Genomic DNA, 25,846 nt, shown 5'->3' on the forward strand with positions numbered 1-25,846 from the left:
GGGGGTTTATTTCTGCCCTCACAGAGCTGAGTACAGGTCTCAGCACTTAATGCCCTGTGGGGGTTGGGGGGCCCAGTCCACAGGCGGAGGGGAGGGCTAGGGGCATAGGTCAGCACTGGGTGCTGCAGCGGAGGAGCCCTGGCTGGCTGTTTTCTCCAATTTAATTTAATAACTTTGCTGCCAGTGCCCATGGACCAAACTCAGGGCTGGTGCAGCCCCAGCACATGAGATAGCTCCTGCTCTGTGCTCCAGGTGCACCAGAACTTGGGGCAGCAGCGCAGGAGGGAAGGCAGCTGCCAGCTGGGGACACCTGAGGACCAGCCACAGACCATCACAGAGGAAAATGGACCAACCCAGCAAGTTCAGGACATGGGAGTGAGCCGTTAGGCTCTTGCCGATTGGGCCCATGTTTTGTTGTAGGATCATGACTATATTTGACCAAGGAGGAAGGACTGGGAGATGTGGATGCAGGGCCAGCGCTTGCTTAGGGTGTATTTGGATGACGCCCTGTAAGAGGGTACAGGACAGAGCAGGTGGGAGGCATTCAGGCACAGGGAGAAGGAAGGGCCCACAGAGATGGCAGAGACTTGCACAGAAGGAGGGGACAGGGATGGGGCAGGCGGTGAAGCACTGTGCCGGGGGATGTGATGTTCCAGGGCCAGGGCTGTCCATTCCCCAGTGGCGTTAGGAGCACTCAGATCTATTCAGAACCTTCTCAATGGTGCCAGTCTCGTGCGTGACCTTGCAGGTGTAGGTCTTGTGGCTCTCCCAGTTGGTGGCACTCAGCGTCAGGTAGCTGCTGGCCATGTACTGGTTGTTGCTCTGCCGCTGGGGCTGGCTGGTCATGATGTCACTGCTGAGGGTAGTGCCGTCAGCCATCCAGGCCACCTGCACGGTGCTGGGGTAGAAGTCTCCCAGCAGACACACCAGCATGGTTTTGTTCTGTGCTGAGAGCTCATCGGAGGACAGTAGGAAGAGGTGGACGGTGGAGGAGACCTTGGGCTGGCCTGCAAGAGAGCGAAGCAGGGAGGTGGATGTGGAAGGAGGAAGGTCTTTAAAGTGTGGACACAGCTGTACCTGTGGGGTTTTGGTCCTGGCTGGAGTCTTTCAGTGCAGCTCTTACCACCACCAAAGGAGCTAATAGCTCAAAGTCACTGTGGTCAGCTTATTTTTTTAATGTCCAGCCTAGCAATCCTAAAAGATTGTCCTGGAGGTAAGAGACCCTAGCTGTCCGGCAAACACTCAGCATGCGTGTCTGCAGGATTCCCTGTCACCAGCATCCCACACCTCAGCCCTGTGCCACGCAAGTGTGCAGCTGTAGCCAAGACTCAGCTATACTGCTTTGTGGAGGTGAAGAGGCAGCCATCCTCCTGAGTGCCAATGGGACATGCAGGGGCAACCTTGTCCTCAGCCTGCAAACCCAACCTGTCTTCTCAGACTTGAAACCTTCCACTTCAACCCCCTATGTATTTCCTCATCATACCATAGAGCATACCTGGGAGCTTCTCCTATGGAGAAAGAGAAATGTTAAGAAATTCCTGTTTCATAAACTCCAATATAATCTGGCTGTCTGGCAAATATACAGATACACTTTTAACCAGTAACTCCTGTGCTCAGACAAGTTGAACGAGACCCATGGGATCAGTAGAGGGTCTGCAGATTTGAAAGGACCAAAAATATTTTGCAAGCAGCAAAGCCCAGTTAGCTCATAAAACCTTGTTTCCTCCTGTCAATGAAAGACACACAAATGTTTCAGTGCAGTTAGACAGACAGAGGACACGCTGCTATAACCAAAAGGAGAAGTTGAAGAAAGAAAAAAAAAAAAACCCAACACACCCCAAACCCCAGGAAGAGCCCATAGTGCCCCTGGCACGGAGAAGACCCTATGTGAGCATCAGAGCAACTTACTGAGGATGGTCAGCTGGGTCCCACCACCAAAGATATAAATGCAGTGACACATTGCAGCACAGAAGGAGCCCAAGCAGCTGCTTATGCCCAGCCAGCGGCCCCGGTGGCCCACGAGCATGGTGGGGGGGCAGCGGGGCTCCCAGCCACTGACGCGGTGGGTGTTGTGCGGTGCTGCTTGCTGGGGATGACGGAGTACGGACGGTATTTGTGCATCCTCCCCCCACCTGTCTCTCCCCAGGGATATCCAGCAGCTGTGCCACCGTTGGCCAGGGTCTTGGCTGAAATCACACGTCCTCCAAACACCCCCTGTATAAAATGCTTGCTGGCTCACAAGTTTTAGTGAACGTCCCCCCCAGCTTGGGCCAGTCTGCCTTTGGTGGCCTTACAATCAGTCCCACCCTGTCTCTGGGGAGGGGGTGGCAGCTCGCCAGGTCCAGCACTCCGCAGCACTGTGCCCGGGGCCGGGCCATGCAGAGGTGCCAGAGATGTGCTGAGCACAGGCAGCACCAAGTGGGAGGCACGGCCTGGGCTATGGGCAAGCCGGGGGCCAGGACGGTGCAAGGAGCATGAAGCAAAGGGTGAGTGAGAGCAGCAAGTCCCAGCGCCCGCGTGTGCTGAGAGGGAACACGCGTTCCTGCCGTGGTGAGCGCAGCGGAGGGCAGGCAGCCTGTGTGCTGCTGGTCCAGCCCTGGGCACCATCCTGCCTTTGGGAGCTGAGCTGGATGGTGCCGGAGCAGCCTTCAGCACCAAGCAGAGCACTTAAACCCATCTCACCCGATTCTGCCAAGGTGGTGCCTACTTCCCAAGGCACTGGGGGTGGAGGATGGTACTGCTCCACCCACTAAGCCAGCTCCGGAGCAGCAGGGAGCAGCAGCACAGACAGAAGGGCATGGCAGATATATTTTCCTTGCACAGGAGTCAGGGAGACCGCAGAGACCTGCAGGTTTGCACCAAGCACCCTGCCAGCACTATCCCCTACCCACCCAGGAATTCAGCTTCCCGCAGAGCTGCCCCAGCCCCAGGCTGCTCCTGGTAGTGCCCTATTAGCCGCTGCCTTCACAGCCCCTTGGAGCAGCAGCCCTCGGGTGAGGGCTCCTGGGAGTATCTGCCAAGGGCCAGGGAAGGCAAAGGGGGTTGGAGAGCAGGTGGCAGAGGCTGTTGGTAAAGAGGAAGAGCTGGGACTAGCAGAGAAAAGCATTCAAGGGATGTGGATGCCTACATACAGCTGGAATAGCCGAGGCAGGGGAGAGCCAGGATGGGTTTCAGCTAAGACTGATTAACTTCAAATTCCCCAGGGAAAGCTTGGCTGCTGCTTTATAAAGTGTTTTCCCAGTGTGGTGCAAATCTCACAGGGCACAGTGTGCTTGGCTGGGAGCAAACAAGCTCTTGGAGTGCTGAATTTCAATAGCACCAAGTTAAATTGAACTCAAAAAATATTCAAATGCTGTGGTTTGTGCAAGTGGTTATAGAAAGAGGCAGAGTCAGTGAACCTCCTGAGTCACTAGAAAATAAATGATGCTTCAAGGATTTTGTGGTTGGAGGCACTTGATGTTTCAGAGGTTTGGTTTGCCTCTGGGTAGGCTTAGACATTGGTGCAAAGGCTGAAACTAGCCCCCAAAAAATCAGTGAAATTGTCTATGCAAACCATTTAGCTGAAGCCAATGCCATCTATTGTGGATGACCAGTTTCTGAGCATTTCTCAGACTTTGATGGGGTTTTGGTTCCATTTTAGGGAAGGACAATAAAGGGGGACAATGTTCAGCTCGAAAGTCCAGCTCTTCTCCTTGGAGGGAGGCATGGAGGAGGAGCGATGCTGTGCTGGATATACCAGGGTTGCTGGCCCTTCAGCATCTGCCTGAACATGGCCTCGGTGGGAGCAGGGGCAGGTGAGGGGGTGCTGGTCCTGGAGGGGCACTGGGGAGGCTACACATGACTGCTGTGTCCCGGCTGCTGGGGATGAGGAGCAGAGGCCACGCCAGGCACTCTCCACGGCTGCCACATGGCTCACCCAGACATGACAGGAAGCAAATAAGAAGGGAAAGGGTAGGATGTGACGAGCAGCCTTGAAGCATAAACTGTCCTGAAAATAGCCTGGCGTGGCTTGTGCAAACATCTACCACCAGAAAATGCATCCTTTCTGGGCTAATATCAGCACTGGCTGGGGGGAGCAGGTGCCCAAAGCCTGGGGGGGGCTATACAGCCTCCTGGCTGGGCTGAGAGGAGGGCAGGGAGGCAGCTGGCAGGGCCCCGGGTGCCAGCTGGGGAGTGCAGGGGACCTTGGATCAAGAGTGTGGGAGAGAAACAGGGCTGCTTGGGGTCATCCTCTCCCCAGATGACAGGGGATGGGCACAGACCTGGGGCTCTAAGGGACAGCACAGCCGGGACACCAGGAACAGCTGCCTGCAGCACAGGGCACCAAGGGCAGGGCCATGGCAGGGACCAGCCCCACCAACAAACACGGACAGCAGAGACTCCTAACTGGCCCCTGCAATGGCAGGAGGTTTTTGTATCACTTCCCCATTGCTCTGTGTCACTGTGGGATCAGTGCTGCTGCCGACGTAGCCACCACAGTAATAGACAGCCTCGTCCTCGGCTTGGACCCCAGTGATGGTTAACGTGGCCGTGGAGCCAGAATAGGTTCCAGAGAATCGTGAAGGGATGCCCGAGGGTCTGCTGTTGCCACCATAGATCACTGTGACAGGGGCAGTGCCAGGAACCTTCTGCTGGAACCAGCCAGCAGAGTTGTAGCTGCTCCCAGAGCAGGTGATCTGGATGTTTTGTCCCAGGTTCGCTGACACCGAGGGCGGCTGAGTCACCGCAGCCTGGACCAGGGAACCTGGAGAAGGAGAGGAGAGAGAGGGGAGAAGACGGGGGTCAGCCAGTGCCCCACCAGCACAGCCCTCCCCGGGCAGCAGGACGAGGCCCCTGTGCCCAGAGGGTCCGGCCGGGTGCAGCGAGTCTGGCCAGGGCACCTGAGCTGTGGACGAGCACCACGAGGAGAAGAGGAGCCCAGGCCATGGCGCGATCCCACCAGCTCCGTGTCCCCACGCCGATGGAGCTCTTTTGCGGACTCCGACTCCCTTTTAAGCCCCTGCTGGCGCAAGGCTCGGCCCCTCCATGCAAATCTGAGCCCGCGCTCAGGGCCGGATCCTGCCCGCGCCTCTCTCCCAGCTCCCTCCCCGCTCCCCGCCCAGCCCCACCACGCCAGATGCAGTGGGGCTTGTCCCCGGGCGGGCACAGAGCAGAGACACGTCCCAGCTCAGAGCCCAAAACCCGCCAGCACGGAACCTCCCATCCCCGGCCTGGGCCGAGCGGCTGCAGGGCCAAAGGGTGTGGGAGAGCGGGGCGCTGGGGCAGGTGGGGTGGGTGGCACTTGCTGCTCCCAGTGATGGGGCTGGGACGATGCCAACCCTCAGCATCCTTCACCCCACTTTCAGCATCGGTGTCCCAGGCCCCAAAGGTGCCCTCTTGCTCTGCTGCTTTTCTGCCCTGGCTCTTCCCCTGCCAGCCCAGGCCCATCGCTCAAGACCTTTGCTCTTCCCAGCATCCACTCCCCAGCACAACAGGAGCCACCCAGCACCAAGCCCGAGGCCTTCAGCAACGCCTCCCCATGAGCCGATCAAGAGCCCATTGGGTCGGCGCTGGGCAAACTCTTGCAGAGCTTGGGCAGCCCAGGGCTCTGCTCGCAGCCATCGGGGCAGCCATCGGGGCAGCCCCCAGGCAGCCCTGCTCCGACCCAGGCCACAGGGATCGCGGCCACCTTCAGCAGCCTCGTGCCCAGCCCCAGAGCTGCTGTGCCCACAGGAAACGCCCCCACCGCCACGACCCCTCCCTATCGCAGACACTGCCCTGCCCCAGGGTGCCCAGGGTACAGAGAGCCCGACGGGCATGGGCACAGGCACGGGCATGGGCACGGCAGGGCTGTGGGGTTGTCTCCCTGCAGGCAGCAGAGAGGGGACCTGCTGGAGCAGAGCACGTGCCCCATGGCAGCAGCTGCCTCAACAGGCATGTGTGCTGCTTCACCACCACATCCAAGCAGCAGCAGCAGCAGGTGGCACATGAGGAGCCCTGGGGCAACAGTGGGTTTGTGTCTGTATTGGGTCTGGCTGAGATGGAGTTAATTCTCCCCACAGCAGCCCTCATGGTGCTGTGCTGTGTATTGGTAGCTAGCAAACTGCTGATAACACACCAGTGTTTTGGCTACTACTGAGCAGTGCCAGCACACATCAAGGCTGTCTTTCCAACATTTCTTTTTCCCCCCCAGCAGCAGGCTGGGGGTGGGCAAGATCTTGGGAGGGGACACAGCTAGAACAGCTGACCCAAACTGACCAAAGGGATATTCCATACTATATGAGTCTGCTCAGCAATAAGAGACTGAGAGATAGGGGGAGGAACAGGGCGGGGGCATTCGTTGTTTTGTTTTTACAATGTTTGTCTTCTGGAGTAAGGGGTGCGCATACTGAAGCACTACTTCCCAGGAAGTGGCCGGACATTGCCTGCTGATGGGAAGTAGAGAATCATCTTTTTGCTTTTTGCTTTGCTTCCACGCGTGGCTTTTTGCTTTAGCTACATTAAACTGCCTTTATCTCGACCCACGAGTTTGGGGTTGTTTTTCCATCTTCCTTTCTCCCCTCCCTGCCTTACTGAAGAGGGGAGTGATAGAGCGGCTCTGGTGGGCACCTGGCCCCCAGCCAGGGTCAACCCACCAGTGTCTCACTTCCCCCATGCTGGGCATCACCGTGACCTGCTGTCCCAGCTGTCACAGGCTCTGCCTTGCTTTGGAGCCCAGGGATGGGTGATGTGGCCATTGCGAGTGGCACATTCTCAAGTGCAGTACATCCCCTCCCCAAATGACAGGAGACGGGCACAGACCTGGGGCTCTAAGGGGCAACACAGCCGGGACACCAGGAACAGCTGCCTGCAGCACAGGGCACCAAGGGCAGGGCCATGGCAGGGACCAGCCCCACCAACAAACACGGACAGCAGAGACTCCTAACTGGCCCCTGCAATGGCAGGAGGTTTTTGTATCACTTCCCCATTGCTCTATGTCACTGTGGGATCAGTGCTGCTGCTGTCTGTACCACCACAGTAATAGACAGCCTCGTCCTCGGCTTGGACCCCAGTGATGGTTAACGTGCCTGTGGAGCCAGACTGGGAGCCAGAGAATCGTGAAGGGATGCCCGAGGGTCTGCTGTTACCCCAGTAGATCACAGTGACAGGGGCAGTGCCAGGAACCTTCTGCTGGAACCACGCAACATTGCTGCTGCCACTGTAAAGCCCGGAGCAGGTGATCTGGACGGTTTGTCCCAGGTTCGCTGACACCGAGGACGGCTGAGTCAGCGCTGCCTGGACCAGGGAACCTGGAGAGGGAGAGGAGAGAGAGGGGAGAAGACGGGGGTCAGCCAGTGCCCCACCAGCACAGCCCTCCCCAGGCAGCAGGATGAGGCCCCTGTGCCCAGAGGGTCCGGCCGGGTGCAGCGAGTCTGGCCAGGGCACCTGAGCTGTGGACGAGCACCACGAGGAGAAGAGGAGCCCAGGCCATGGCGCGATCCCACCAGCTCCGTGTCCCCACGCCGATGGAGCTCTTTTGCTGACCCCGACTCCCTTTTAAGCCCCTGCTGGCGCAAGGCTCGGCCCCTCCATGCAAATCTGAGCCCGCGCTCAGGGCCGGATCCTGCCCGCGCCTCTCTCCCAGCTCCCTCCCCGCTCCCCGCCCAGTCCCACCACCCCAGATGCAGTGGGGCTTGTCCCCGGGCGGGCACAGAGCAGAGACACGTCCCAGCTCAGAGCCCAAAACCCGCCAGCACGGAACCTCCCATCCCCGGCCTGGGCCGAGCGGCTGCAGGGCCAAAGGGTGTGGGAGAGCGGGGCGCTGGGGCACATGTGTGTGTGGGGGGGCTGGCAGCACCCATAGCTCCAACATTTCCACCATGGGTTGCAAGGAGCAGACATGCCAGTGCCTGTGCCCAGGATGGAAGGATAAGACCTTGCCCAGGCTATTGCCACTGGGGCGGATTTTTGGGGTCAGCTGGACCCAACTAGGGTCTCCCATGGGGGAAGAGCTGGGAAAAGGCAGGAGCAAAGCCCCCATCCATCCCTTCCAGCTCCTCAGCTGATGTTATCTGTGACCAATGAGCACCCCGGACCTTAACGTGGAGCTCATTGGGGTGGTGCAGCCCTGCCCGTGCCCTCCTGGCCCCAGCCCACGGTGCGTGGCTGTCCCCCCCAACACCATGATTCCGTGCACAGAGCTGGGGGACAAGGCCACCTGCGACCTGGCTGCCCACACGGCAGCTCCCAACAGCACAAATGCAGCCCCCATGGGGCCATTACCCCTGCCCAAAGCCTGGCCCTACCACACATCCTCAACCCAGCCCATGTCCACTGCCCCGTCACATTCATGGGGACGCAGGAACAAGTGGCACCCCATGACACAGTGGAGCCAGCACCTTTGTCCTCAGCTTTAGCACCAGTCCTGGGGTCCCACAGCACAGCACGGTGATGGAGTGAGTGTAGTGGGCAGCCCCTTCCTGTCATGGGGCCATGGTGAGACGTTGCTCAGGGCCGGGGCTTCCCAGGGGGCCAGTAGTGCAAACACAGCCGACGCTGGAGTAGCCTGTGGGCTCCTCTTGAGACATGACAGAGCGTCCGCCAGCCAACCCTGCTCTGCCCTGGCAGCCTCACACAGCCCTGGAGCTGCTGCACCCCTGGGAAACATCCCCTCCCAGGGTTTGAAGGCAAAACTTTGGCCCAGCTCCCCAGCCCATGGCACGTTCCCACCCCTTGGTGCTGGGCATGCAGTTTCAGCAGGGCTGAACCCCCCTGGGGTGATGCCCTGGGGGTCCTGGCTCAGCTGGGCTGGGAGGAGGGCAGGGAGGAATCTGGCAGGGCCCTGGGTGCCAGCTGGGGAGCACAGGGGGATCTCGGTCGTGCAGTGCAGGGCAGACACAGGTCTGCTGGGGGTCATCCCAGCATTTCTTTACTGAAAGGGTGGTCAGCAACTGGCACAGGCTTCCTGGAGAGGTGGCTGATGCCCCAAGCCTGTCAGTGTTCTAGAGGCATTTGGATAATGCCCTCTAATAACAGGCTTTAACTTTCCGTCAGCCCTGAAGAGGTCAGGTAGTTGGACTAGATGATCATAGTCTTCCAATGGAAATACCCTATCCATCCCTTCCCATCCATCCTGTCCCCTCTCATCCTCAAATGCCAGGGGACGGGCACAGACCTGGGGCTCTAAGGGATGGCGAAGCTGGGACGCCAGGCAGAGCCACCTGCAGCACAGCGCAGGGCCATGGCAGGGACCGGCCCCACCATCAAACGGGGACAGCAGAGACTCCTAACTGGCCCCTGCGATGGCGGAGGGGGGGTTTGTGTCACTTCCCTGTTGCTCTGTGTCACCATTATAGCTGCTGTCTGCACCACCACAGTAATAGACAGCCTCGTCCTCGGCTTGGACCCCAGTGATGGTTAACGTGCCTGTGGTGCCGGATTTGGAGCCGGAGAATCGCGAAGGGATGCCCGAGGGTCTGCTGTTGCCACCATAGATCACAGTGACAGGGCCAGTGCCAGGAACCTTCTGCTGGAACCAGCCAGCATTGTTGCTGTAGCTGCTGTCCAGCCCGGAGCAGGTGATCTGGACGGTTTGTCCCAGGTTCGCTGACACCGAGGGCTGCTGAGTCAGCGCTGCCTGGACCAGGGAACCTGGAGAGGGAGAGGAGAGAGAGGGGAGAAGACGGGGGTCAGCCAGTGCCCCACCAGCACAGCCCTCCCTGGGCAGCATGAATGGGAATGTCGTGGTCGGAGCAGGATGGACCCAGCCACAGTCAGAGGCACATTCTGCGAGCAGAGCCCAGCACAACACGCCCCAGCACAGAGGCAGCTCTGGCAGCAGCAGGAGGAAATGGTCATCAGTAGCAAGAGGCACTTAGGTGGCAGACAAGGCCACACTGTGAACTTTGTAAGGACAGGGAAAATTGTCCCCAGCCACGGAGTCACTTCAGTACTCTGGGACACGGAAGGGCAGACATTCACAGCCATGGCCATGCAGAGGGGACAGGAACATGCTCCAGCCCCACAGCCACAACTCTCATCAGCCATGAGGGAGAAGGGCTGAAAACCTTCCCCTGATTTTACAGTTTGTGACTCACTTCCTATTGCTCATTGTCACCGGAAACCACTGCTGCTGCCATCGTAGCCACCACAGTAATAGACAGCCTCGTCCTCGGCTTGGACCCCAGTGATGGTTAACGTGGCCGTGGAGCCGGAATAGGTTCCAGAGAATCGCGAAGGGATGCCCGAGGGTCTGTTGTTGCCACGATAGATCACCGTGACAGGGGCAGTGCCAGGAACCTTCTGCTGGTACCAACCAACAGCATTGCTCCAGCTGCTGTCACTGCTGCTAAGCCCAGAGCAGGTGATCTGGACGGTTTGTCCCAGGTTCGCTGACACCGAGGGCGGCTGAGTCAGCGCTGCCTGGACCAGGGAACCTGGAGAGGAAGAGGAGAGAGAGGGGAGAAGATGGGGGTCAGCCAGTGCCCCACCAGCACAGCCCTCCCCGGGCAGTGGGGTGGGGAAGGCCACAGTTTGAGCAGAATGGACCCGGCCGCAGTCAGAGGCAAATTTGGGGAGCAGAGCCCAGCACAACACGTCCCAGCATAGAGGCAGCAGCAGGAGGAAATGGTCATCAGTAGCAAGAGGCAGTGGGGTGACAACAAGGACACACTGTGAATTTTGTAGGGACAGGTACAACAGTCCCCAGTCACAGAGCCACCTTCACTGCTCTGGGACATGAAAGTAAGGACATTCACAGCCATGGCCGTGCAGAGGGGACAGAAACCTGCTCTAGCCTCACAGTCACAACTCTCATCAGCCATGAGGGAGAAGGGCAGAAATCCCTTCCTTTTTAGCTCCTCTGTACGTCACTTCCAAATTGCTCTGTGTCACTATACCAGCATCACTGCTGCTGTCCCAGCCACCACAGCCTCATCCTCGGCTTGGACCCCAGTGATGGTTAACGTGCCCGTGGAGCTAAATGTGGATTCAGAGAATCGCAGAGGGATGTCCAATGGTTTGTTGCTGTTGTAGTAGATCACACGGACAGGGGCACTGCCAGGTGTCTTCTGCTGCTACCAGCCAGCGTAAGGATAACAACAGCTGCTAAGATAACAACACGTCCCAGCACAGAGGCAGCTCTGGCAGCAGCAGGAGGACATGGTCATCAGTAGCAAGAGGCAGTGGGATGGGCAAGAAGGCCACACTGTGAACTTTGTAAGGACAGGGACAATGGTCTCCACCATGGAGTCACCTTCAGTGCTCTGGGACACGGAAGGGCAGACATTCACAGCCATGGCCATGCAGAGGGGACAGGAACATGCTCCAGGCCCACAGCCACAACTCTCATCAGCCATGAGGGAGAAGGGCTGAAAACCTTCCCCTGATTTTACATTTTGTGACTCAGTTACTATTACTCATTGTCCCCAGACACCATAGCTGCTGCTGTCGTAGCTACCACAGTAATAGACAGCCTCGTCTTCGGCTTGGACCCCAGTGATGGTTAACGTGCCCGTGGTGCCAGAAGAGGTTCCAGAGAATCGCGAAGGGATGCCTGAGGGTCTCTTTGTGCTCTCATAGATCACAGTGACAGGGGCAGTGCCAGGAACCTTCTGCTGGAACCAGCCAACAGCACTGCTGCTGCTGTAAACCCCGGAGCAGGTGATCTGGACGTTTTGTCCCAGGTTCGCTGACACCGAGGGCGGCTGAGTCAGCGCTGCCTGGACCAGGGAACCTGGAGAGGGAGAGAAGAGAGGGGAGAAGACGGGGGTCAGCCAGTGCCCCACCAGCACAGCATTCCTTGGGCAGCAGGATGGGGTGCCTGTGCCCAGAGGCCCCAGCTGGGTGCATCGAGTCTGGCCAGGGCACCTGAGCTGTGGACGAGCACCACGAGGAGGAGAAGGGCCCAGGCCATGGTGCGATCCCACCAGCTCTGTGTCTCCATGCCAATGGGGCTGTTCCATGGACCCCGACTCCCTCTTAAGCACTCATCTGCCCGGGCATGGCCCCTCCATGCAAACGTGGTGCCCAATGTTCGCTGGCAGCTCCTGTCCCACTGTTCTCCCTGCCCAGTGCAGACAGGTCTCTGGCCCCGCAAAGGCACCGAGATCACTCGGGTCTGCCTGCTCCCTGGCTACCTGCTCCTTCCCCAACATGGCTGCTGAGCTCTGAGCTCAGCCAGGGCCCGCCCAGTGCCTGTCCCTGCCCAGGAGGACTGTGGCCTCACTGCACCAGGCACTCCTGTGCACAGGGCAGGGGACAGCCCCACCTTGGTACATGGACACATCTGCCTGCTCTGGAGCACCCGACTCTGCTCGGCACTTGCTGGTCCCTGGGCAGCCGTGACTCCCATGCACTGGCCAGCAGCAGTAACAGAGGAGCTGGGAAAACCAGGTCCTGCTTCAAACCAGGGTGTCACAACTGGACCTCTGTTAAGGGCCACAAGAGAACTGCAGAGCAGAGAACTGGGATTTTGAAGGGGACTGGAACCATACAAAGACCAGGAGCTTCAAGGCTACCCAACAGTTAAGAAACACGAGCCCCCAGTTCCTGTAACTACAAAGTGAGCTGAGTGTCTCCAGCAGCCTCACAGCAACCACGAATAGACTTGGGCTGGAGTTCATGCCAATCAAGTGCACGTATCATCCTCCCTCACCTGTCCGTCCAGGGGCAGCCCCTCTGCTACCTGCCAACAGCACAGGCCACAGCAGTCTCCTCTGAAGGGGTCTGCTGGGACTAGCCCTGCACCAGGGTGTTACACACTGGTACCTGGCTGCCCCCAGCCCCTTTGCCTCCTGGCTGCCCCGTGAACCTCAGGACTGTGGCGCAGGGCCACACTGATACCATGCAGGGATATGAAGGCCCTCAGGGGCAGGACTGGAGGAAATGAGAGCAGAACCTGGCACAGCACTCTGCCCATGCTGTCCCTCACCCCTACCACAGCTTCCACCAAGTCCAGAGACTCTGCCAGCCCTTGCCACAACCTTCAGGGCTTCTGCATGGGACCGTGCCCAAGGCACCCCAAGCTTACAGGGGAGAGCCTGTCACACAGACATAGGGCACTTTTAGGCACAGTTGCTATCACCAGACGAGGGTGGGCATCAGCCCTGAACTGGCAGGGAGCACAGGGCCCAGAGTGGGACAACCAGAGATGACGGCAGGGTTTCTCTTAGCTTCTCTGGGCCACTGGACCAGTCACAGCATGAGACATTTTGCGGGCAGGAGCAACCAGCCACACCAGAGATCCGCACAACCAGGAGCTTTGTCACTTCCACATCCTCCAGCACCACTATCAGGATCGCGGCCACCGACACACAGGAGAGAGTAACGGTCAGCCCAGAGCACCCAACCATGGCCACCCTGCGGGGCAGCTGGATGCTGATGCACTGCCATCCTGGGCACCACAGTAATAGACGGCCTCGTCCTCGGCTTGGACCCCAGTGATGGTTAACGTGCCCGTGGTGCCAGACTGGGAGCCGGAGAATCGCGAAGGGATGCCCGAGGGTCTCTTGTTGCTGCTATAGATCACAGTGACAGGGCCAGTGCCAGGAACCTTCTGCTGGAACCATGCAACATAGCTGCTGCCACTGTAAACCCCAGAGCAGGTGATCTGGACGGTTTGTCCCAGGTTCGCTGACACCGAGGGCGGCTGAGTCAGCGCTGCCTGGACCAGGGAACCTGGAGAGGGAGAGGAGAGAGAGGGGAGAAGACGGGGGTCAGCCAGTGCCCCACCAGCACAGCCCTCCTCAGGCAGTGGGACAGGGATGGGACCCCTGTGCCCAGAGGCCCTGGCTAGGTGCAACGAGTCTGGCCAGGGCACCTGAGCCGTGGGCGAGCACCACGAGGGGGAGAGGAGCCCAGACCATGGCACGATCCCACCAGCTCCACGTTCCCACGCCAATGGGGCTGTGCCGTGGACCCCGACTCCTTCTATAGGCCCCAGGCACAGCCCCTCCATGGAAATGCGGACCCCAACCTTCACTGGCAGCTCCTGTCCCCGTGCTCCCCCTGCCCACTCCAGGCACGGCTCTGGCCCCCCAAAGGCACCGCGATCACTCGGGGCTGCCTGCTCCCTGGGCCCCTCCGCTGGGAAAGCCAGGTCCTGCTTCACACCAGGGCACCACCACTGGGTTTCTCTCAGGAGCCACAAGACCGGGACCCGCCGGATGGCGGTGTCCGGGCAAGTGCTCCTCGACTCTGGCTGTGGGAAACACAACCTTAGCCACGACACGGGCCGAGGGATGGCACGAACGCTTTGCTAGCCCGCCTTGCTGAAGCATCCTCTGAGGCCGCCGTAGCAGCGCGGGCGGCGACCCTGGCATCGCCCGCCCGCCCAGCACCCCTCTGCGGCAGCACAGCTCCTCCGGCCGCGCTCCCCTTCCCTCCCGCCCCGGGCGCTTCTCCGCAGGGCTCCGCACCCGCGGCCGGCCCAGCACAAGCCCGCAGCGCCGCGCCAGCACCCCCTGCCCGCGGCGCACCCCCACTGCAGGCTGGTGCTCCCAGACCTCCCGGGCCAGGGGCCAGGATCGCTCCAGCTGCACAGACGCTCCCACCGTCTCAGCGGCACCGCGGGGACGAGGCAAAACGCCCCGGCCTCTGCTTTAAGCTCTGACAGTAAACCAGGGCTAACTTCTAAGCTGATTTTTAAGGCCAATACAGTTCATGGCCAAGGGCTGGAGAGATCTAGGAAACACTGCGGTTTGCAGGCACTGACAGAAGCATCTCAGGCAGAGTTGTGCTTGGCCGAGAACAGCCCTCGAGGCTACTGAACAGCCTAAGTCTTGTCAGGCCCAGACATTTAATTTGGCAGTGCCTTCAAAAGTCTGTTTGCCTACAAAATACTAGCATGCAGCTTCTGGGAAGACACCAGAAAGCAAAATGAGACGCTCAAGACGCTGCTGCAACTCGCCCCTCTGCGTGCCCAGGAAGCAGCCCCACACACCCCAGTTGCAGACTGTCATGCCCAACACGTGGGCTAAGTAAAACCCTGGTAAGGGGGGAGCCCCCCTGGCTTCCACAGGAAGGGAGAGAGCTGGCCTCCTGACCCGAAGGCCTCCCAACAATAAACAAACACACAGCACCAGCGCCAAACATCACATTTTGAGGGCGTGAACGACCAGCCACACCCAGGTCTGCACTACCAGGACCTTTGTCACTTCCACATCCTCCCGCACCACTGTCAGGGTCGCTCTTGTTGTTGTAGTAGATCACAGTGACAGGGCCACTGCCAGAAGCCTTCTGCTGGTACCAGCCAACAGCACCGCTCCAGCTGCTGCCGCTGCTGTCAACCCCAGAGCAGGTGATCTGGACGGTTTGTCCCGGGTTCGCTGACACCGAGGGCGGCTGAGTCACCGCTGCCTGGACCAGGGAACCTGGAGAGGGAGAGGAGAGAGAGGGGAGAAGACGGGGGTCAGCCAGGGCCCCACCAGCACAGCCCTCCCCGGGCAGCATGAATGGGAATGCCACAGTTAGAGGAGAATGGACCCAGACACAGTCAGAGGCAAATTTGGGGAGCTGAGCCCAGCACAACACGCCCCAGCACAGAGGCAGCTCTGGCAGCCGCAGGAGGACATGGTCATCAGTAGCAAGAGGCAGTGGGACGGGCAAGAAGGCCACACTGGGAACTTTGTAAGGACAGGGACAATGGTCTCCAGCCATGGATTCACCTTCAGTGCTCTGAGACACAAAAGGGCAGACACTCACAGCCATGGCCATGCAGAGGGGACAGGAACATGCTCCAGGCCCCAGCCACAACACTGATCAGCCATGAGGAAGAAGGGCTAAAAACCTTCCCTTGATTTTAGAGTCTGTGTCCACTTCCTATTACTCGTTGTCACCTGACACCACTGCTGCTGCCATCGTAGCCACCACAGTAATAGACAGCCTCGTCCTCGGCTTGGACCCCAGTGATGGTTAACGTGGCCGTGGAGCCAGAATAGGTTCCAGAGAATCGCGAAGGGATGCCCGAGGGTCTGCTGTTGCCTTTATAGATCACAGTGACAGGGCCAGTGCCAGGAACCTTCTGCTGGTACCAGCCAGCATAGCTGCTGTAGCTGCTGCCACTGTAAACCCCAGAGCAGGTGATCTGGACGGTTTGTCCCAGGTTCGCTGACACTGAGGGCGGCTGAGTCAGCGCTGCCTGGACCAGGGAACCTGGAGAGGGAGAGGAGAGAGAGGGGAGAAGACGGGGGTCAGCCAGTGCCCCACCAGCACAGCCCTCCCCGGGCAGTGGGACGGGGCCCCTGTGCCCAAAGACCATGAGGCCACTGAGGAAACCAGACCTCTGCACACAGAGCCCCACACCAGAGCCCTGGGGCCCTATGAGCCAGCAGGACGGAGCTGCCAGCAGAAAGAGGCAGTGGGGCTGGGGACAAGGCAATGCCACGTGTTCTGTAGGGACAAGACGATGTGCCCACCACAGCTCCGGAGTCACCTCCTGCACGGCCCGATACACAAAAGTGCACATTTAAAGCCATGGACTTACAGAAACCTGCCGCAGTCCCACAGCCCTGCTCAGCCATGAGGGAGGAAGGCAGAACCCCCCCCCCCCCAATTTAAAAGTCCTCTGTACCTCACTTCCACATCTCTTGAGGTTGCTACACCAGCACCACTGCTGCTGTCGGTGCCACCACAGTAATAGACAGCCTCGTCCTCGGCTTGGAACCCAGTGATGGTTAACGTGCCTGTGGAGCCGGATGTGGAGCCGGAGAATCGCGAAGGGATGCCCGAGGGTCTCTGGTTGCCACTATAGATCACCGTGACAGGGGCAGTGCCAGGAACCTTCTGTTGGAACCACCCAACACCATAGCTGCTGCTAAGCCCAGAGCAGGTGATCTGGACGGTTTGTCCCAGGTTCGCTGACACCGAGGGCGGCTGAGTCACCGCTGCCTGGACCAGGGAACCTGGAGAGGGAGAGGAGAGAGAGGGGAGAAGATGACAGCCCTCCCCGGGCAGCATGAATGGGAATGCCACAGTTAGAAAATGGACCCGGCTGCAGTCAGAGGCAAATTTGAGGAGCTGAGCCCAGCACAACACATCCCAGCACAGAGGCAGCTCTGGCAGCAGCAGGACGACATGGTCATCAGCAGCAAGAGGCAGTGGGATGGGCAAGAAGGCCACACTGTGAACTTTGTAAGGGCAGGAATAATGGTCTCCAGCCATCGTCACCTTCAGTGCTCCGCAATGCAAAAGCGAGGAAATTCACAGCCATGGCTATGCAGCGGAGACAGGAACTACCTCAGCCCCACATGCACAACTCTGATCGAATAGGAGTGAGAAGGGCTGAAAACCTTCCTCTGATTTTAGAGTGTGTGTCTCACTTACTACTACTCATTGTCCCCAGACACCGTAGCTGCCACTGCTGTCGATGGCACCACAGTAATAGACAGCCTCGTCCTCGGCTTGGACCCCAGTGATGGTTTAGAGCGTTCGTGGTGCTGGATTTGGAGCCAGAGAATCGCAAAGGGATGTCTGAGGGTCTGCTGTTGCCATTATAGATCACCGTGACAGGGGCAGTGCCAGGAACCTTCTGCTGGAACCACGCAACACGATCGCTGTAGCTGCTGCTGCTGCTAAGCCCAGAGCAGGTGATCTGGACGGTTTGTCCCAGGTTCGCTGACACCGAGGGCGGCTGAGTCAGCGCTGCCTGGACCAGGGAACCTGGAGAGGGAGAGGAGAGAGAGGGGAGAAGACGGGGGTCAGCCTGTGCCCCACCAGCACAGCCCTCCCCGGGCAGCATGAATGGGAATGCCACAATTGGAGGAGTATGGACCTGGAGACATCACAGGCAAAGTCTGGGAGCTGAGCCCAGCACAACACGTCCCAGCACAGAGGCAGCTCTGGCAGTAGCAGGAGGACATGGTCATCAGTAGCAAGAGGCAATGGGACGGGCAAGAAGGCCACACTGTGAACTTTGTAAGGACAGGAACAATGGTCTCCAGCCATAGTCACCTTCAGTGCTCTGGAACGCAAAAGTGAGGACAATCACAGCCATGGTCATGCAGAGGGGATGGGATCTACCTCAGCCGCATAGGCACAGATCTTTTCGGCCATGAGGGGGGCTGAAAACCTTCCCCTGACTTTCCAGTCTGTGTGCCACTTCCTATTAATCATTGTCATCAGAAGCCGTACCTGCCACTGCTGTCGTAGCCACTACAGTAATAGACAACCTCGCCCTCGGCTTGGACCCCAGTGGTGGTTAACGTGTCCGTGGAGCCAAACTAGGGTTAGGAGAATTACAAAGGGACACTCGAGGGTCTCTTGTTGCTTAAATATATCCCAGCAACAAGGGCCCAGCCACATATTTTATGCTGGAACCAGCCACAGTAGTTGTTTATCCTGGAGCAGGAGATCCAGAGGGAATGCAGACAAAATGCTGCAAAGGTAGAGTCAGAACAGGCACAAATGCAAAAAGGCACCAACTGCCCACCCTCTGCAGCTCTTCCCCATGAAGGGGAGGCATAGCAATGAACAGCAGGGCAAAAACTAATCTCAGAATCACCATGACCCTGACAATCACTGCTGCCGTCGCTGCCACCACAGTAATAGACAGCCTCGTCTTCGGCTTGGACCCCAGTGATGGTTAACGTGCCCGTGGTGCCGGATTTGGAGCCAGAGAATCGCGAAGGGATGCCTGAGGGTCTCTGGTTGCTGCTATAGATCACAGTGACAGGGGCAGTGCCAGGAACCTTCTGCTGGAACCATGCAACAACATCGCTGTAGCTGCTGCTGCTGTAAAGCCCGGAGCAGGTGATCTGGACGGTTTGTCCCAGGTTCGCTGACACCGAGGGCGGCTGAGTCAGCGCTGCCTGGACCAGGGAACCTGGAGAGGGAGAGGAGAGAGAGGGGAGAAGACGGGGGTCAGCCAGTGCCCCACCAGCACAGCCCTCCCTGGGCAGCATGAATGGGAATGCAACACTTGGAGGAGAACGGACCCAGCCACAGTCAGAGGCACATTCTGGGAGCACAGCCCGGCACAACAGGGACAGGGACAATGGTCTCCAGCCATGGATTCACCTTCAGTGCTCTGAGACACAAAAGGGCAGACACTCACAGCCATGGCCATGCAGAGGGGACAGGAACATGCTCCAGGCCCCAGCCACAACTCTCATCAGCCATGAGGGAGAAGGGCTAAAAACCTTCCCCTGATTTTACAGTTTGTGACTCACTTCCTATTACTCGTTGTCACCTGACACCACTGCTGCTGCCGACGTAGCCACCACAGTAATAGACAGCCTCGTCCTCGGCTTGGACCCCAGTGATGGTTAACGTGGCCGTGGAGCCAGAATAGGTTCCAGAGAATCGCGAAGGGATGCCCGAGGGTCTGTTGTTGCTGCTATAGATCACAGTGAGAGGGCCAGTGCCAGGAACCTTCTGCTGGTACCAGCCAACAGCACTGCTCCAGTTGCTGCCGCTGCTAAGCCCAGAGCAGGTGATCTGGACGGTTTGTCCCAGGTTCGCTGACACCGGGGGCGGCTGAGTCAGCGCTGCCTGGACCAGGGAACCTGGAGAGGGAGAGGAGAGAGAGGGGAGAAGACGGGGGTCAGCCAGTGCCCCACCAGCACAGCCCTCCGCAGGCATTGGGATGGGGAATGCAACGTTTGGAGGAGAATGACATGGACCCATCTCACACAAATTTTGGGAGCACAGCCTGGCACAATGCATCCCAGCACAGAGGCAGCTCTGGCAGCAGCAGGACGACATGGTCATCACTAGCAAGAGACAGTGGGTGGATGACAAGGACACAGTGTGAATTTTGTAGGGACAAGGACAGTGGTCCCCAACAACAGATTCACCTTCAGTGCTCTGGAACATGAAAGGGAGGACATTCACAGCCATGGCCATGCAGGGGGAACAGCAACTACCTCAGCCCTGCAGCCACAACTCTGATCAGCCAGAAGGGAAAAGGCAGAAAAGCTTCCACTTATTTTGGAGTCTGTGTCTCACTTCCTATTACTCATTGTCCCCAGACACCATTGTTGCTGCTGTCGATGGCACCACAGTAATAGACAGCCTCGTCTTCGGCTTGGACCCCAGTGATGGTTAACGTGCCTGTGGAGCCAGATAAGGAGCCGGAGAATCGCGAAGGGATGCCCGAGGGTCTGTTGGTGTTAGCATAGATCACAGTGACAGGGGCAGTGCCAGGAACCTTCTGCTGGTACCAGCCAGCATAGCTGTAGCTGTAGCTGCTGCTAATCCCAGAGCAGGTGATCTGGACGGTTTGTCCCGGGTTCGCTGACACCGAGGGCGGCTGAGTCACCGCTGCCTGGACCAGGGAACCTGGAGAGGGAGAGGAGAGAGAGGGGAGAAGATGGGGGTCAGCCAGTGCCCCACCAGCACAGCCCTCCCCGAGCAGCGGCACGAAGCCCCTGTGCCCAGAGGATCCGGCCGGGTGCAGCGAGTCTGGCCAGGGCACCTGAGCTGTGGACGAGCACCACGAGGAGAAGAGGGGCCCAGGCCAAGGTGCCATCCCACCAGCTCCATGTCCCCTCGTCAACAGGATTGTTTTGCAGACCCCAACTCCCTTTTAAGCCCCTGCCCGCCCAGGCTCGGCCCCTCCATGGAAATCTGAGCCCGCGCTCAGGGCTGCATCCTGCCCGCACCACCCAGAGCACAGAGGGGCCGGGGCAGCACCAGCTGCAGACAGGTGTGGGCACATGGAGCAGGGCAGCAGCAAGGCCTTTCTGCCCCCCAGTCCCAGGCGTTGGGACAGACCCCTCCATTCCCGCCCTCCTTCCCTCGGATCCAGCTGCAGCCTTCCTCCTGCCTGGCACTTCTTGTAGCCGGTCACGGCCTTGGGCGAGCAAAGGAGCCCATGCCCAGCCCCACAGCCCAGCACCCTCTGGCTGGGCTCAGGCCTCTCACGGGCAATCCCCAGGGCACGTCGTGGTGCCTGTGGGACAGCCCCAGTGGGCAGTGTCCCTGGGCGTAGACCTGCAAACTGGTCTGCAGCCCTTGGGAGACTGTCAGCTCCCCGAGCTTCCCACCAGCAGGGCTTTGCTCCCCCAAACTCCTCATCCCAGGGTTTGAAGGTGAAGCGTGGTCCTGGCCCCTCAGCCGGCAGCATGGTCCTGCCTATCTGTGATGGGGCCGAGGTTTCAGCAGGCTGAACTCCCCCACGGTGATGCTCAGGAGCAGGGCAGAGACCTTGCTGCAGGCATGTCCTGCCCACGCACGGCCGGGCACCCCTCACCTGCAGCCCCAGGCCAGCTGGGCTCCCCGAGCCTGCACCCAGGCGCACCGGCCACCCCGCAGCCGTGGCACCACCTACGGCTCCTCTGCCCTGCCCTCCCCCTGCCCAGGCCTTGAACGTCCCCGCAGCATAAGGGCCTCTGCAACAGCCCAGCAGCGCCACGCTCCCTCCATGCCGCACGGCTCCAGCCGGAGCCCTTTGGCTGCAGGAGCCATGGGACATTTCTGTGCCTCACGGCAGCTCCCAGGGAAGGCAAAAGGGTGGTGGGGAGAAGGTGCCAGTCACAAAGGGGGTCCTGGTGTAGCGAGGGAGAGGGGCAGGAACAGGGCTGCTGGCAGTCATCCCCTCCCCAAATGCCAGGGGACGGGCACAGACCTGGGGCTCTAAGGGATGGCGAAGCTGGGACACCAGGCAGAGCCACCTGCAGCACAGCGCAGGGCCATGGCAGGGACCGGCCCCACCATCAAACAGGGACAGCAGAGACTCCTAACTGGCCCCTGTGATGGAGGAGGGGGGGTTTGTGTCACTTCCCTGTTGCTCTGTGTCACCATTATAGCTGCTGTCTGCACCACCACAGTAATAGACAGCCTCGTCCTCGGCTTGGACCCCAGTGATGGTTAACGTGGCCGTGGTGCCGGATTTGGAGCCGGAGAATCGCGAAGGGATGCCCGAGGGTCTGCTGTTGCCACCATAGATCACAGTGACAGGGCCAGTGCCAGGAACCTTCTGCTGGAACCAGCCAACAGCACTGCTAGTCCCGGAGCACATCTAGGTGGTTTGTCCCAGGGACGCAGACACTGGGGGCAGCTCGGCCAGAGCCACGTGAGCGCACGGGGCTGTGGCAGAAGCTCTCCCTGCCCAGCTGCAGTGTGTGAGGCTCCCCCGGGCTGGCAAACACCCACGCACACAGCCCACGCACAGGAGGCCACTGCAATGCTGCAGGGCCCCAGGCAACCCGCAGCCTGGGGGAGCAGGAATGTGGCAAAGCCTTTCCCAGGCAGCTCCGCAGGCTCCAGCTCCCAATGCTGTCCCAGGCTCCTCTGCCCCTCACGTGGATATTGGGCAGGGGGGACGAGCCCTGCCAGGGCCCGTCCAGCACCAGGGCCCCATCACTGGGGACACAGAGCCCTCAGCCACAGGGAACACGGGGAAGGACCCCAGGAGGGAAAAGGGAAAACCCCAAAGCTGGGGAGAGGGCCTTGCCTGGCTGAGATGAAGGAGGAGATAAAAACCAACCTCTTTGACACTCAAGGTCTCACTTGCCTGTGGCTTGGTGTCGCCAGGAGATCAGTACTGCTGCTGTCCCAGCCACCACAGTAATAGACAGCCTCGTCCTCGGCTTGGACCCCAGTGATGGTTAACGTGCCTGTGGTGCCGGATTTGGAGCCGGAGAATCGCGAAGGGATGCCCGAGGGTCTGCTGTTGCCACCATAGATCACAGTGACAGGGCCAGTGCCAGGAACCTTCTGCTGGAACCAGCCAGCATTGCCACTGCTGTAAAGCCCGGAGCAGGTGATCTGGACGGTTTGTCCCAGGTTCGCTGACACCGAGGGCGGCTGAGTCAGCGCTGCCTGGACCAGGGAACCTGGAGAGGGAGAGGAGAGAGAGGGGAGAAGATGACAGCCCTCCCCGGGCAGCATGAGTGGGAATGCCACAGTTAGAGAATGGACCCGGCTGCAGTCAGAGGCAAATTTGGGGAGCTGAGCCCAGCACAACACGCCCCAGCACAGAGGCAGCTCTGGCAGCAGCAGGATGACATGGTCATCAGCAGCAAGAGGCAGTGGGATGGGCAAGAAGGCCACACTGTGAACTTTGTAAGGGCAGGAATAATGGTCTCCAGCCATCGTCACCTTCAGTGCTCCGCAATGCAAAAGCGAGGAAATTCACAGCCATGGCTATGCAGCGGAGACAGGAACTACCTCAGCCTCACATGCACAACTCTGATCGAATAGGAGTGAGAAGGGCTGAAAACCTTCCTCTGATTTTAGAGTGTGTGTCTCACTTACTACTACTCATTGTCCCCAGACACCGTAGCTGCCACTGCTGTCGATGGCACCACAGTAATAGACAGCCTCGTCCTCAGCTTGGACCCCAGTGATGGTTTAGAGCGTTCGTGGTGCTGGATTTGGAGCCAGAGAATCGCAAAGGGATGTCTGAGGGTCTGCTGTTGCCATTATAGATCACCGTGACAGGGGCAGTGCCAGGAACCTTCTGCTGGAACCACGCAACACGATCGCTGTAGCTGCTGCTGCTGCTAAGCCCAGAGCAGGTGATCTGGACGGTTTGTCCCAGGTTCGCTGACACCGAGGGCGGCTGAGTCAGCACTGCCTGGACCAGGGAACCTGGAGAGGGAGAGGAGAGAGAGGGGAGAAGACGGGGGTCAGCCTGTGCCCCACCAGCACAGCCCTCCCCGGGCAGCATGAATGGGAATGCCACAATTGGAGGAGTATGGACCTGGAGACATCACAGGCAGAGTCTGGGAGCTGAGCCCAGCACAACACGTCCCAGCACAGAGGCAGCTCTGGCAGTAGCAGGAGGACATGGTCATCAGTAGCAAGAGGCAATGGGACGGGCAAGAAGGCCACACTGTGAACTTTGTAAGGACAGGAACAATGGTCTCCAGCCATAGTCACCTTCAGTGCTCTGGAACGCAAAAGTGAGGACAATCACAGCCATGGTCATGCAGAGGGGATGGGATCTACCTCAGCCGCATAGGCACAGATCTTTTCGGCCATGAGGGGGGCTGAAAACCTTCCCCTGACTTTCCAGTCTGTGTGCCACTTCCTATTAATCATTGTCATCAGAAGCCGTACCTGCCACTGCTGTCGTAGCCACTACAGTAATAGACAACCTCGCCCTCGGCTTGGACCCCAGTGGTGGTTAACGTGTCCGTGGAGCCAAACTAGGGTTAGGAGAATTACAAAGGGACACTCGAGGGTCTCTTGTTGCTTAAATATATCCCAGCAACAAGGGCCCAGCCACATATTTTATGCTGGAACCAGCCACAGTAGTTGTTTATCCTGGAGCAGGAGATCCAGAGGGAATGCAGACAAAATGCTGCAAAGGTAGAGTCAGAACAGGCACAAATGCAAAAAGGCACCAACTGCCCACCCTCTGCAGCTCTTCCCCATGAAGGGGAGGCATAGCAATGAACAGCAGGGCAAAAACTAATCTCAGAATCACCATGACCCTGACAATCACTGCTGCCGTCGCTGCCACCACAGTAATAGACAGCCTCGTCTTCGGCTTGGACCCCAGTGATGGTTAACGTGACCGTGGTGCCAGATTTGGAGCCAGAGAATCGCGAAGAGATGCCCGAGGGTCTCTGGTTGCTGCTATAGATCACAGTGACAGGGGCAGTGCCAGGAACCTTCTGCTGGTACCAGCCAGCATAGTTGTAGCTGCTCCCAGAGCAGGTGATCTGGATGGTTTGTCCCAGGTTCGCTGACACCGAGGGCGGCTGAGTCACCGCTGCCTGGACCAGGGAACCTGGAGAGGGAGAGGAGAGAGAGGGGAGAAGACGGGGGTCAGCCAGTGCCCCACCAGCACAGCCCTCCCCGGGCAGCGGGATGGGGAATGCAACATTTGGAGGAGAACGGACCCAGCCGCAGTCAGAGGCACATTCTGGGAGCACAGCCCGGCACAACGCATTCCATCACAGGGGCAGCTCTGGCAGCAGCAGGAGGACATGGTCATCAGTAGCAAGAGGCACTTAGGTGGCAGACAAGAACACAGTGTGACTTTTGTAGGGACAGCGACATTGGTCCCTAGCCACAGAGTCACCTTCAGTGCTCTGGAACATGAAAGGGAGGGCATTCACAGCCATGGCCGTGCAGAGGGGACAGGAACCTGCTCCAGCCACACAGCCACAACACTGATCAGCCAGAAGGGAAAAGGCAGAAAAGCTTCCACTTATTTTGGAGTCTGTGTCTCACTTCCTATTACTCATTGGCCCCCGACACCATAGCTGCTGCTGTCGATGCCACCACAGTAATAGACAGCCTCGTCCTCGGCTTGGACCCCAGTGATGGTTAACGTGGCCGTGGAGCTAAATGTGGATTCAGAGAATCACAGAGGGATGTCCAACGGTTTGTTGCTGTTGTAGCTGATCACACGGACAGGGGCACTGACAGGTGTCTTCCACTGGTACCAGCCAGCATAAGGATAGCTGCTGCTAACTTAACAACACGTCCCAGCACAGAGGCAGCTCGGGCAGTAGCAGGAGGACATGGTCATCAGTAGCAAGAGGTACTGGGGTGGCAGAGGACACACTGGAAACTTTTTTAGAAACAGGGACAGTGGTCCCCAGCCACGAAGACACCTCCAGTGCTGTCAGACACGAAAGGGAGGACATTGATAGCCATGGTCATGCAGAGGAGACAGAAACCTGCCCCACCCACACACCCACAACTCTGCTTGGTTAGGAGGGAGAAGGGCTGAAAACCCTCCTGTGATTTTAGAGGCTCAGTTCCTATTACGCATTGTCCCCAGACACCATAGCTGCTGCTGTCGTAGCTACCACAGTAATAGACAGCCTCGTCCTCGGCTTGGACCCCAGCGATGGTTAACGTGGCCGTGGAGCCAGAATAGGTTCCAGAGAATCGTGAAGGGATGCCTGAGGGTCTGTTGTCACTGTCATAGATCACAGTGACAGGGCCAGTGCCAGGAACCTTCTGCTGGAACCAGCCAACATCATCA

The 25,846-nt window shown here is 58.9% G+C and overlaps 1 protein-coding gene and 2 gene segments (V, D, J or C); all 3 read right to left on the reverse strand.

Moving 5' to 3' along the window:
* Window positions 1-684: 684 nt before the first annotated feature.
* On the reverse strand, window positions 685-20,678 carry LOC104639647 (immunoglobulin lambda-1 light chain-like). Its single transcript, XM_075769926.1, has 4 exons — window positions 20,372-20,678; window positions 19,941-20,235; window positions 1,909-1,952; window positions 685-1,007 (listed from the first exon to the last, which is right to left on the reverse strand). The coding sequence occupies exons 1-4, from the start codon at window positions 20,676-20,678 to the stop codon at window positions 685-687; spliced, it is 969 nt and encodes a 322-aa protein (XP_075626041.1).
* On the reverse strand, window positions 4,383-4,959 carry LOC142604304 (Ig lambda chain V-1 region-like). The segment is given in 2 exon segments: window positions 4,383-4,744; window positions 4,881-4,959. Coding segments are annotated over 2 exon segments (408 nt in total).
* Window positions 10,072-11,895, reverse strand: LOC142604305 (Ig lambda chain V-1 region-like). The segment is given in 2 exon segments: window positions 10,072-10,394; window positions 11,827-11,895. Coding segments are annotated over 2 exon segments (369 nt in total).
* Window positions 20,679-25,846: the final 5,168 nt, after the last annotated feature.

Source organism: Balearica regulorum, chromosome 17 (genome assembly GCF_011004875.1).
Source record: "Balearica regulorum gibbericeps isolate bBalReg1 chromosome 17, bBalReg1.pri, whole genome shotgun sequence".
NCBI lineage: Eukaryota > Metazoa > Chordata > Aves > Gruiformes > Gruidae > Balearica > Balearica regulorum.

What these genes read in the sequence shown, in the direction of transcription:
- LOC104639647 (XM_075769926.1), bottom strand. Translation starts at nt 20,678, where the DNA reads ATGGAGGGGTCTGTCCCAACGCCTGGGACTGGGGGGCAGAAAGGCCTT. An exon ending in GGTGCTCGTCCACAGCTCAG is followed by an intron (nt 20,236 to 20,371) that starts GTGCCCTGGCCA and finishes CTCCCTCTCCAG; the next exon opens with GTTCCCTGGTCCAGGCAGCG. An exon ending in TACTGTGGTGCCATCGACAG is followed by an intron (nt 1,953 to 19,940) that starts CAGCAACAATGG and finishes TGCAATGTGTCA; the next exon opens with CTGCATTTATATCTTTGGTG.